At 32.5% G+C, this 13,336-nt stretch overlaps 1 protein-coding gene across 1 annotated transcript; it reads right to left on the bottom strand.

Moving 5' to 3' along the window:
* Positions 1-1,213: 1,213 nt before the first annotated feature.
* Positions 1,214-3,414, bottom strand: LOC147386397 (UDP-glycosyltransferase 87A1-like). Its single transcript, XM_086423464.1, has 2 exons — positions 2,912-3,414; positions 1,214-2,252 (listed from the first exon to the last, which is right to left on the bottom strand). Exons 1-2 carry the CDS (start codon positions 3,387-3,389, stop codon positions 1,366-1,368), a joined length of 1,365 nt encoding a protein of 454 aa, XP_086279590.1. The 5' UTR covers positions 3,390-3,414; the 3' UTR covers positions 1,214-1,365.
* Between the last annotated feature and the right edge of the window lie 9,922 nt (positions 3,415-13,336).

Raw genomic sequence — 13,336 nt, 5'->3', positions numbered from 1 at the left:
ATTGTAAAAAGTGTCTCGGTGAAAAGCAATGTAAGAATCAATGTTAATTTTAATGTTATTTCAGCATTCTCCTTGCTAAAATTAACAAAATTCTTTGAGTAAGAGATGAGAGGATTAAATTCATAAATTAATTGACAATTTATTGCTTAATCGAATATATGATAACATTTTTATGAGTCGTGCTGGAGTAACATTGAAATTGACATCATTTGAGACATTGGTGGTCATCAATTTTTTCATCCAAAATGTCGACCCTCAAAATAGATAAAAAAAATTATACCTAACTTTAAAAATTATGAATGTATTGTTATCCATTCGTCATTCACCGTCATAAATCATCATAATGGATCATAACTGCCGTTGAATAACTTGGGTAGGTTAAAAGCAATAAGAAAATGGTATTTTGTGTGCTTTAGCATTTTTCTTAAGGTGAGGGCATATTAAGAAGGAAAGACTGTACTAGCTGAACTATTAAGAAGTTATAGGGAATTTAGAAAGAAATCCCTATATTAGGGTCCATTAAGTAATATATCCAAAGAAAAAATTCCTCGAACTTTTGATCTTGAACCAGTGACTGGAACAGTGTGGTACCTACGTTACCCTCCATTTTTTTCTAGGATAAATTAGACATGACATGGGTTATAAATCTCGATGTCACTTTTCGTTGACCAATGTTACTAGCAAGACTCAAGTGACTCATCCGAGTCTGACAACATTTTCAAGGTCATTTCAAATCTGTGGTCTAGAGAATAAGAAAAAGGTTGAAACGAACAAAAACAAAAAGGAAATTAACTCCCAATTTTCATGTCTCATCTTGTTCATAGACGATACCTAGATCACTTAGAGAAGTCATCTCCATATCCAATAATTCATCAATACCCTTGAAATAACCCAACAAATTTTAGTGAATTTTTTAGATACCCATTGCAATGGCCTACATCGTTGAGTAGCTCACGGTATTGACTACCAGAATTATCAAACTAAAATTCTAAAACTTTCAAATTGGAATATGCAATATTTTGCCTTAATTATGTTGATTTCTTTAAAATTGCATTAAAAAAATTTAATGTATCTTTGAAAAATGTAGTAAGAAAGAGAGATCCAAAGAGTCGTCGCTCTCTTTTTCCCCATGACTGTCGAGATCGTTAATATGAATCATATTTTTTTCCATTCAACCCAATCAAGAGCCACCTATTTTCTCTTCCTTAATTGCTTACAAAGTCACATTTATAAATAGTTGAATTTTTGTCGCCACAGTGAACACACATTTTAGAAGGAATTATATTTCTCCATTCAATTCCCCCTCAAGGGATTGAAATTATTTACTATTATATGTTTAGTACAACAACAACAATAATTTACTAGCTAACAATGGAAACTTAGAAGTTCTTTAACAAAAGTGTTCAAGTTAGTTTCAGAAGATCCACCTTTCGCCAAAGCTTGTCGACAAATCTCTTTAAGTTCAATAGTTCTACTCCTCATCTCTTTACTTTCATCTCTATCCAAATCCATAAATCTCTGCACAATGTTTGCAATTTTCTCTCTCTCAACTATTCTCTCTCCTTCCACCTCCTTAACCTTCACTCCAACTTTCCAAACATCCACAATCAATTTTCTATTAGAGATTTGATCATAACATATAGGGAAAGCAAGCATCGGTACCCCAGCGAACACACCTTCAAGAATTGAATTCCACCCACAATGTGTCAAGAATCCCCCAATGGAAGAATGACATAGGACCCTCAATTGATCACACCATGGCACTACTAATCCCATCCCACCACAACCATCTTGCACATGCAAAGCATCCCCTCGTGCCACCCAAAAGTACCGAACCCCACTTGTGCTCACTCCTGCCATGATTTCATCCATTTGCTCACTTGAAACCGAAAGAAAACTACCCATTGAGATGTACAAGACCGATCCTCTAGGCTGGTTGTCTAGCCATTTCAAGTATCCCATGTCATTGTGACTTGATGTAACTGTGTGTGGTGTGTCACTAAGTCTTGTGTGAGGTATCAAAGGGCCTACAGGGTGAACTGGAAAGGGTAATATTGTTTTCAAAGCATTTATAACTTGGGTCTCTAGCTCAAAGAAGGAACTGAACACAAGATACTGTGCTTTTTGCACCCAAGAGAAGGAATCAAGTACTTGATCCAAGACTTCAGCCGGCCCAGAGAAAACTGGTAGGAGATCAGCCAAATGCGTTGAAGGGATTCCAGGGATGTAATCTATGATCTCGTCTCCGTGTTCTAACAAAAAGAAATCAAGTTTGTAATTTCATCCAAGGCAGATCTATGATTTATATAGAATTGTAGGTCAAAAAGACAATGCACAATCATCCTCAACTTACTTTAATTTAAGAAAATTGATGAATTAACTCCCAAGCAACCAATAACATATGTTCACAAATTACCTAAAAAGCATTAATTTTGGAGAAATTTCACAAAACATGATCAACTTTCGAGGAAATTCTTATTTCTGCTTATTGATCTTTTTCAAAACATGAAGTGCGAGACAACATCGCTGATTTTTTTATTTTTTCAAAGTGACAACCTCTCTGCTTATGGGAGAGACAATCTCGCATTTCATGGTTTGGGAATTTCGTCATATTCAACTCACGAAATGGTAATTTATCCTTAATTTTACTATTTAGTACCTATAAGATAGTATTTTTTTCAAAAATTACCAACTTTTTTCTGAAAATGCTGGATAGCCCAACATTTTTACTATCAACCTTTTTTTCGCATACGTAAAAGAACCTTATAAGAGCCGAATCAGAACCGGCTCATTGACATCACTAGTTAGTGGTTGAAGACGAGGGTATTTAGGTCATTTAATGTTGCATATAAGAAGTAGACGTAGGTCAAGGGCGGCATGTCTTCGCTTGTTTCAAGTTTCAACGATGTACCTGACAAATTAGCCGGGTAATGCCCGTTACGAACGAAAAGTTCAAAATGATAGACCATTGTGAACACTAAAGGCGACGTCGTCCACAGCGACACCACAGGAATATTTCTTCGGTTTCCGGTTGCCACTGCCCACTTCAAGAAAGTATCGGCTATGATAGCCGTCACGGGCAACTCGAGCTGATCCATGAGCTGCTCGAACGGAGCTTCCATCTTCGTAAAAACGGCTTCTACAAAGCTAAAAAAGTTGGCTGCACGAGCCAGCTCGGACGGTATCACGTTTGGGATCGTTCGAAACCGTATGCTACTAGGTGGCTTGGGTTCCGAGTCTAACAATCCGAGCCATTCTTCTGTGACTACGAAAGTGATTATAATATCAGCTTTTGAGACGAGAAGCTTACAGAGGTTCATCATGGGATTTATGTGGCCTCGACCTGGGTACGGCATAGCCACCACGTGTCCACATGAGATTCCTTCCATGATACTGGAATCTGAAATTTAACTGGAGAAGAAGAAGAAGAAGAAGAGAAGTGGCCGCCACTCTTTGCTCTTGTGCAGATAAGTAGTGGTAAGAGAAGAAAAGTAAATAGATCCAATGATGGTGATTTTTCCACGTGTAGGACGATACCCCTTGAAACTGATCCCTAGGAAACTTATATCTTTCCTTCTCTCCACTTGCTGGCTTTTCAAATTTTCAACCTTTGAAAATTAATAGAAAAGTGGAAAATTCTAAACACGAGGGTTGACCGGTTGAAGCTCTCTCCTCTATCAAAGGAATAAAATACTAATCTCAACGAAAATTTTGTTTTATTTTTCTGAAATTTGGCATCAAACATACGATCATGGCTTTCTAAAGATACATTTAGTTGAGAATCCCTGATGATCTGAACCGTTCATTTCACTTTCCAAAAGTAGAAGAGCTGTTATTAGCAACCCAACTTTTACTTATTAAACCCTAATTTCTAAAATTATTTATCAAATCCTATTTAAAGATTAAAACATATCATTCAAATAGGAGAAACTTACTTAAAAGAGGGCTAAATATTTTAATATTTATTTAAAAAAAAGAAATTTATGTTTTTTCAAAAATTATTAAAAATGAATTAAGTTATTTTACACTCCAACTTTTAAGTGAAGGCTAAATTCCTGGGGTGTTAAAGCAAGTTATTTAAATGTTGGATAGTCCTTTGATAAAGCAATGTATTTTAACACATTAAAACGTTGGACAATCAAGTGAGTTACTAATGCGTTGGATTGTCCAATTAATTCATTTTTTGAAATTTTAAAGAAGAAAGATTTTTTTTTTTTTTTTTTTTTTTTTGTAAATGTTAAAATATTTAACCCTCTTTTGATAGTTTACCCTTCAAACATTACAAAAAATCAATTCAAGTTATAACACATTGAAACAACTTCACCAGTTGTTTACAATAAGGTTTAGGCACATATAAAATCTTAAATCTAACAAATAGAAATCTAAAAATTAAAACTTTTAAAAAAAAAAAATTATTATTATTATTATTATATAAAATCATTTTTTACAAATTTATCAAAAAAATAATAAATCGGCGGTTGGACCACCGATTTTTAAGTTGAAAAAATACCCCAATGAAAATCAACGATTTGACCATCAATTTTTGCACGATTTATATACCTCACCAATCTTCTGTTGCCTGTATTGGTCATTTAAGAAAAGAAGCCCTGAGTATTCCATTGCTGAGTTTTAATCTCTCATGTCCTTTGTTGATGAGTTTCCTTCTTTCCTACTCTTGTAAAATCTTGGATTTTAGCTCTAATTTCTTCTTTAAAATAATGAAATTTTCAATTAAATCTGCAAAACTTCTTTATTTGTTGTATGACAATTTATGGCTTCACTTGCACACTCTATACTTTTTTTGGATAAGTTTATATTTATATTTTCTTTTCACCAGGTTTAAACATGGATGAAAAAAGTGTATTGGTCTTACATAATTCATTAGTAATTATTAAAAATAATTGTTTATTAATAATTATGATCTTTATTATTAGATAAAACAAATAATTTTATTTTGTAAATACATAATTTTATAAATCAAATAATTACAAATTTTTATTATTAGATAAAAGAATTATTATTATATTTATAGAAAATTATTTTTATGAGGGTATTTTTGTCAGCTTGAAAATCAACAATCTAAATATCGATTTACTGATTTTTTTGATAAATTCAAAAAAATTAATATTTTTTTGATAATTATTGTAGACACCCCATTTTTGTATATGCCTAATTCGACAATTTGTTACCTAATTGTGGTGGATTTCTAATGATAAGCACAAAGAACTCGAAAGCTGAAGAGTAAATTTTTCAATTTTTTCCGTTTCTAATCCTTTCATCTCTTTCACTCATTATGATCCAACATAGAAATTTACGTACGCTTAGGATAGCTACACCTTACATTCGAATTAAAAAGTACATATACTTAAGTTCGCTACACATTTAGATAATTTAAAAATCTCACGATGCTAGGAAAATGTGACCTCAAGACTTAAAAATAATCACGTTGGGACTGAAAGAAAACCTCACGTTAAAATTTATAAAATTTACAAAAATTAACAAAATGATGAAAATACCCCTTATAAATCTCATACCTCCATAAAGACTCAAAAGTACTTTCATTTCCTTCAAAATATGATTTTGAGTCTAGCAGAACCCAAGTCCCCCCAGTTGACTAATCAGACCACCTTTTACTATTTAGCGAAAAGAGTTGATGCAATTTTAATGACGATTCCATGAAGGATTTTAGGGTCAAACTTGACCCGATTCAAGACTATCCTTAGGTTTACTTTTTCACTCGAGTCAATTGGAAACCCTTAGATTAGGCTAAATTTTGTTTTGACTTTTTCACTCGAGTCAACCCAGTTGACTCAAGGAAACCCTTAAATTGAGTTAGATTTTGTCTTTTCTTTCATAAGTATATGATTGGATGTGGATAATTGATTACTTCTTGTGATTGGTTTGATGATTGGATCATGTGGCTTGTATGGTTGATTATTCGCAAAAATGCCTCGAACGCATCATGTCCCTTTGCACATACTCACAAGCATGCATTTTCATGTTTGCATCACGATATACCCTTATTAATCTCGTAGTCGGATCCAAACTAACTTGGTCTTTCGAGACAAAGGGGATGCACGTGAATGCTACAACTTTAATACCATACCTTCGAGTATATCAAACTAAAGCACCGCATACTGTCTAACCAAGTAAAATTGGGAGGTATATTGGTATTTCAGGCTGAAATGATCTGAGCTTTATCTTATCCTAGCCTCAATCATATAACAAGCCTAAAAATTTGAATCTAGGTGCGGTCTCATTAGGCCATGACTCAAATTGATCGGGTGCTTCCGGGATGCAATTCTTTTATCCAACCGATAGGTAAGTGAGCAGACCGATCCAGACTATTCAAATTAATCTTGCAATATCAGTTCAACCCAATAAACTCAACTGATGAAAAAAAATATTTTTCATTGTGAACAAATTAAACTAGTTAGCCCAATTAGCAAATGGATTCAACCAACTAATACTAAACCAGTTGGACCAATTGATTTTAGGTTCAAATATTCAACCTAATTCGCGCCAAGAAGATTCAACCTTATAGTCAAACTAATTTTTCTGACCAAAGGTTCAACCCCAACTAGGAGTAGACCTGTGACTAACTTTTCTCACCTTTATGGTCACTATAGACTTATAGTGCATTTGGACTCAATGTTTACCATCGGACTTGGGCTAATTTATATCAAATTTTTAATCATGTAGTTAAAAGTCAAACTTTCAAAATCGATGGTCAATCTTGGTTTACTTCAATTAGGTAATAATTACTCCTAAACATTCTAAACCATGTTGGTACCACTTTGAATTTGTCAAAAGAGTCATATTTTTAGAATTCGATTGTCAAATCCAAGTAGTCAACCATTACCATAAGAAAAAATAACTACCATAGATAATGCAGTACTCTATCAAATTTTAGAATCCTTTCAAGCACAAATTATTGCCTCCGTTCAAATACAAATTGAGGACCTAAAAAATAAAATAAATAAATAAATCTATAGAACCTCAAGCTATGTTTAACTTCGTCAAAAATCAAGAAGATGATCAATTACCCATCGACCCTATCTTAGCCTATCGAATAACTCAGGTTGAAACTGTCTTAAAGAATATTATGATCTTATCATTGGATTAGAGGTAATGACATTAATCCATACTGTTCATCTACCAGAGAAATTCACAATGCTAGACATGGATAAATTTGATGGGAATGGATGTCCTAGGACTTACTTGAAAAGTATATGTCGGCATCATGCAATCTCAAGGACTGAGCGAGGAATATATGGCTTAATTTTTTCAAAGAACTTTCACAGGACCTGCCTTACATTGGCTCATGTCACTAGACTCATCTCATGTAAGAATATGACATGAATTAATGAAAGAGTTTATTGGTCGATATTCATTCAACACGGTCATTGAACTCATAAGAAGAAATTTAGAAACAACCAAGAATAAGTTCAGGGAAACCTTCATTGAGTTCATTGCTCGATGGAGAGCTAAAACTGCTCAATTATAGGATCAACCTTAAAAAATAAGAACAAATCAAGATCATTCTCATAAATCTCACTTCAAATTATGACAAGTATTTGATGTCTCAGTCCCTTCCCACTTTTTAGTCCCTCCTTAAGGTTAGAAATCAAGTTGAAGATGCCTACTCTTTGGGAATTTTTGGTATATCGTCTGAGTCAAAACCCAAAAAATTTCAAACCCAGTGTTAAGTCCTTACAAATGTCTAATACCTATCTTGCATTAGCTCTTCAAGCCACACAACTTTCACAAGCCAAGCCGGGGAAACAATTCTCCAATCTTGGAATATCTTTTAGTATTATCTTTCAAAAATTGATGAAAAGGGGATTAGTGACACCATTACAACCTAAGCCTTTGTCTAATCCTCTCCCTCCAAACTTGGATAATGGGTAATTCTGTAAATTCCATCAGATACATAGTCATGTTCTTGATAGGTGTATTATTCTCTACCATGCTATTCAAGACCTTATTGAGCAAGAAAAATCACCATATCCACTCTTATCGCATTCAATATTAAAACTAATCATTTGCATACCTTTCAAAATCAACATCATCCTACTTTGAACCTAATATCCCTATTCAAACCTGAATCAGTTAACCCAATTTCCTTTATTCACTCGATCAGTGTTAATGGTTTATTCTCACTATACTAGAATGAATTCATCTACCCTACGACAATGACGAAATTGGGAGACAAAGAGATTATTAAAGCAATGGGCTCGAATCAAAACATGAAGAGGTAGCGAAGCATACGAGCTCAAGTCATCCATTATGAAGATATCCAAAGTGGCATAGACTCCAAGATTATGTACGACTACCCCGCTTTGTAGTTAGGCACCCCTGAGTTTCCTTTTAGTTTCAATTCAGTAGCGATAGTCTTTAAATTTAGTTAGTAATTTCATTTATATTAAGTTTTTTTTAATTTTAGAGCTTTAGTCGAGTTTGTCAATCTATGTTTTTAATTCCAATAAAATAAATAAGTGTTTTGATCATCATACGCGAAATAAAGAGTTGGACATAAAATCTAACATGAAGAATTGATCAAAGCTCACCAATCAAATTTGATAAATATTGGAATTAAATAGTACACCCAAGAAATGCAAATTGGTATTACATTGTCCTCAGAGGAACATGAGAAAATAATAAACTTACTTAAGAAATTCAATAGTATTCTCATATGATCTTATGATGATATGTCAAGTATAAGCACCAAATTACCTTTCATCAGAACAGATTGCTCCAAGATAGATTAAGGCAAAAAGTCAAAGGTAACTTTCAAAATCAAATATTATCAGAAAAAAAAATGATGTAGTTAAAACCATCAACTAAGATGTTAAAACCCACAAGAAGGATCAATCATCCTTCTCACTTAAGATATGAAGGTTTTCATTTACTAAAAAATAACAAATTTTTCAAAGTTCTAAAACAGTTGAACGAGTCAATGTCAAATACAAAGAAATCAATCATACTCAATTTCACAAAAGAAGATTGAAGATCATTCACTCTCAAAAGAAGATATTACCCGATAGAGTAATCAAGACATCAAGTTCCCAAAATCTTGATCAAATCAAGTAGCATTTCACCAAAGGAGGCCTTCTTTGGTCGAACAATTTTTCTATCTTACCAAGAAAAAGATAATCTTGTTTTAGCCCGTCATAACTTTTGAAAAATCAATAACATTTTCTTTCTAAAGTATGACAACCATCATTGGTAGGGTAGTATTTATGAACTACGTTTTAACCAGATCCCAAAAGAGATAAGAAAATTTTGGGGCACGAAAGCAACTTGAAGTTACTTTAGGCCTGGTCACGCAAAAAATAAAAAAATATATGTATATTCTCTTAAGGAAAGTATCATCCAAAAAAAATCTCCTATTGAAAGATTTTTAAAAAAATAATGCAAAACTAGGGGCATTAGAAAAAAAAAAGATAATAAAAAAAAAATTACAGAAAAAAAAAATAATATTGAGCTAAGTGCATTTTGAGTAGTCGACCCTTATAATTTTTCTTTTTAAATCATGTCCAAAGTCCACCTAGAAGTGATCCGTTATTTAGACTCAGACTTCGTAGGATTTGTGGATAATAAGAAATCTACATCATATTTTGTGTTTTTGCTAGTCGGTGGAGCTATATCATGGAAAAACATAAAGTAGAACATCATTGCTTCATCTACTATAGGAGTCAAGTTGTCGCATAATTTGAAACCACAAGTCAAGATCTATGATGGCAAAATTTTATCTTAAGACTTAAGATTGTCGACTCTATAGCCAAACCGCTGAAGATATATTGTGATAACACCATTGTTATTTTCTTATCCAAGAATATCAAGTATTCGAATGGTGAAAGACATATGGAGGTCAAGTATTTTATTGTGAGAGAAAGAGTCCAGAAACAATTAATTTCAATTGAAAATATCAAAACTATATTTATGGTTGTGGATCCATTAACAAATAAGTTATCGCCAAAAAACTATAAAGAACACGTAATCAAGATAAGACTTTTGGAAAAACTTTAATGTGTATGGAATTTTGTGGTTGTTTGCAATAGACATAAATATAGTACTAAATAAAGTGTTGTTTATTTCATGTTTCCCATCGTGTTTTATATATATGTTATGGTTTTTAGATTTATGATAATAGTAAATTTCTTCACAAGAAAAATTAATGGTCAATAAGAATTACACTAAGGAGGATTATTAATAATGTGGTGCATGGAATGAAGTATGGCAATGATGACATACAATCACCATGACTCAAATTAATGGTTTTACTGCAATGTAGTATTAAAGTATCCAACCATTTGAGCTATTAACATTTTGAGAAAATATTTTTATGAGAATTCAACAAAATGAGTCATTTCTAAAAATAAAGTTTTTAAAAATTATATTATGATCACAATCGGCACAATGAGTCAAGTGAAAGAATGTTAGACCCACTTTAATGGGTGACCCAATTGGCCTACAAGTTTAGCACATTTTAACAAGTTAGATTCCAATTAAAAGTCGTCAATATTTGGGAAACACACTAGGTCGTTGGATTTAAAATTGAATCCTCATTAGGTTTTAATAGGCCCTCTACTCTTCTTTATATAATCATAAAAGAAGTCAACATGGATACACTTTCTCTAGGATTTTGGGATTGAAATCCATCAAGAATGAAAAGATTAGGTCGATACAAACGATAGAAAAAAAAAAAAGGAGAAGGTGAGTCAAGCATTGAAGAATCAAACGGAAAATTCCTTTACTTGCACAAGTCACAGGTTTAGATTATCGAATCGTAATGTTGCAAGGTACACTTTCTAATTTCTTGAATATTATGAATATGCCAATGTTGAATGAATCTTGAAATATATGTTAGATTCAAAGATTATGAATTTTATGAGTTCATGGAAATATGTATGGATGTCGAAATATATAACACAAAGTGCTCTGCCACACACCTTTTTATGCCCTTAAGAAATTTAGATTAGAAATAGACGAAATTAATTTATTTTTTAGAAATTGTATTTTTTTATGGGAGAGCTGGACTTTAACCCAGGATGCTGATTTTGTTTTGCAATGTATCAATCCAATCGAGTTATAGGTCAAAGTTGTATTTGATTGACCCTTGAAGTCCTCAAAAGATTTCTCCCTCAAATTATTTTTATATTTTATCTCAATATTATATTTTTCTCTATTATTTTTTCTAGTATTCAACAAGATTGAGAAAATATTATCTAGTTATAGAGATGCTAAGAACTTAAAAACTAAGAATTCGATTGTACATTGCTAATAAATAAATAAAAAAGTGCAAGTAAGGAACTATATGCAACACTAAATGTACATTCAAGATAAGTATTTAATTTCCTTTATTTTCAATTCCTCTATATTTAGTGTGAATCAACAAACTTTTGATGACCAATCATTCGGTATTCTTTTGAGAATCAACAGATTAATTGGAAAATTGTTATTCTCCATGCATCAGTTGGCATCAAAGCAAAATTTATGATCTTGCGACGTTCAAATTTTCCTATTAACTCTTAAACAAAAAAAAGAAATGGATTTGCAACGACTGAAACAACAATACATGAATCAGATAGAGAAAAAGTGAAACTACAGAAACATGTTAAATCATTGACATAAAGGTTGGTGGGCCCTCGAAGATTCATCCTCGCAAGATGATGTAAGCAACATTGAACTTGATTTCTAAAATCTTTGTCAAAATTTCACACCAAAGAAGAAAGCAAAGTAACGCGTCTTTGGTGGGGATTCGCAAAAGTGGGATACTGTGTTGTAGGATTCATAGTTCTATTGTGTGCTTTGTGGGACAAGAATTGAGCTCTAGAGCTCTTGAAGATTAGTTGTGTGGAGATTTCCTCATTTGGTGAAACCTAAAGCTAAAGAGCTTTTTTTTTTTTTTTTTTTTTGTAATTTAAAAGTCAAAGATTCATTTGCTTTCATGGTTATGAGAGTTGTAGAGACAACTCTTCCAAACTATAGTCTTATATCAAATAATTACAAGAGTGGTCTTCACCAAATAAAGGATCACACTCTCTGACTTACTTGATGTGAATGAGAAAGAGAGAGGGCCTTGCGCGCACATGGGGCCCAAGGCACCGTGGGATTGCAACCCATTGTATTTGGAATAAACACGCCAAAAAACCTTGATGTGCATGTTACGTGCACAATAACATGTGCATCTAGCTTTGCTTGGGTTTGGGTCTTACTTGAAGATCTTTTTAGTTAAAGTTTCATCAACTTTTAAACCTAATCTTAGTTATTGATCTTTTTTTTTATCTCAAACCCTTAGATCATAATTTTAATTTTATTTCTTAATGTGCTTTAGATAGTTGGGTTGTTCATCCCTCAAAAATGGACAGAATTAAAGCCCACATGTTTTATCTTTAATCCAGTGGACCATTGGGCCCAAAGTCTATAAGAGAGGTTGTGCCCTAGTATTTGAGACACACACAAAAAACTTTCCGATCACTCTTTTTTTTTTCTTTTCTATTGTTTTTTCTACAAAAAACTTCGAATAAAATCATGTTCTTATTTAAAAATATTTGAATTCTTGTATAACATTTGATCGGGTTGAGTTCGATGTAGAAGTGCACGGTTAGCAAAGATTGTGACTGTTGAATCTTGGAAAGCAGACACCTGAGAACAATTGCATTGTGGATTCAATCCTGAAGGAGTGAAATTGGCTTTAAGGACCTCAATTTCTCCATGCCTCAGTCACCAATAAGTTCTACCAATTTTTTCCTACTTTACATTCTACTATTATTTGAATTATATTTGTTCCAAGAACACAAAATTAGAATTTCTTAACAATCTTAAAAACAATTTACTTGCATTCTATTTATAATTTTACACTTTTAAACATTAATTTTAACTAGAACATATCAAACCTGATCTGTTAAAATCAGAACCCTTTAATGGAAAGTTTTACTAAAGATGGAGTCAGAAGATGCTCTTCTTCCTTAAAGTCCTAAATGTATTGTTCGTTCTCAAAGGAGAAAAATCTGCAGAAATAGATCCTAATATATAAAATTGGGTCAAAACAGATGGGATTTGTAGCAATTATATCTTATCTTGCCTAGCAAACATCCTATATGACATTTACTATGTTTATAAAACTTCTAAAGAATTGTGAAGGGCTTTAGAGAAAAAATATGTAACTAAAAATGCGAGTGTTAAAAAATATGTAATAGAAAATGCATGTTAAAAAGTATGTAGTGAAAACACTTTTAAAGTTTGTAATTGTTGATGAAAAGTAGATTATGGACCGAGTGAACGAGTTTTAGACATTATTCGCGAGTTGACCTATGAAGGCATTAAATTG

The sequence above is a fragment of the Akebia trifoliata genome, chromosome 14 (assembly GCF_017979445.1).
Source record: "Akebia trifoliata isolate Shusen 1 chromosome 14, ASM1797944v1, whole genome shotgun sequence".
NCBI classification, from domain to species: Eukaryota; Viridiplantae; Streptophyta; class Magnoliopsida; order Ranunculales; family Lardizabalaceae; genus Akebia; species Akebia trifoliata.
Note: the sequence above shows the minus strand (reverse complement) of the source record. Positions and strands in the feature narration are given on the sequence as shown.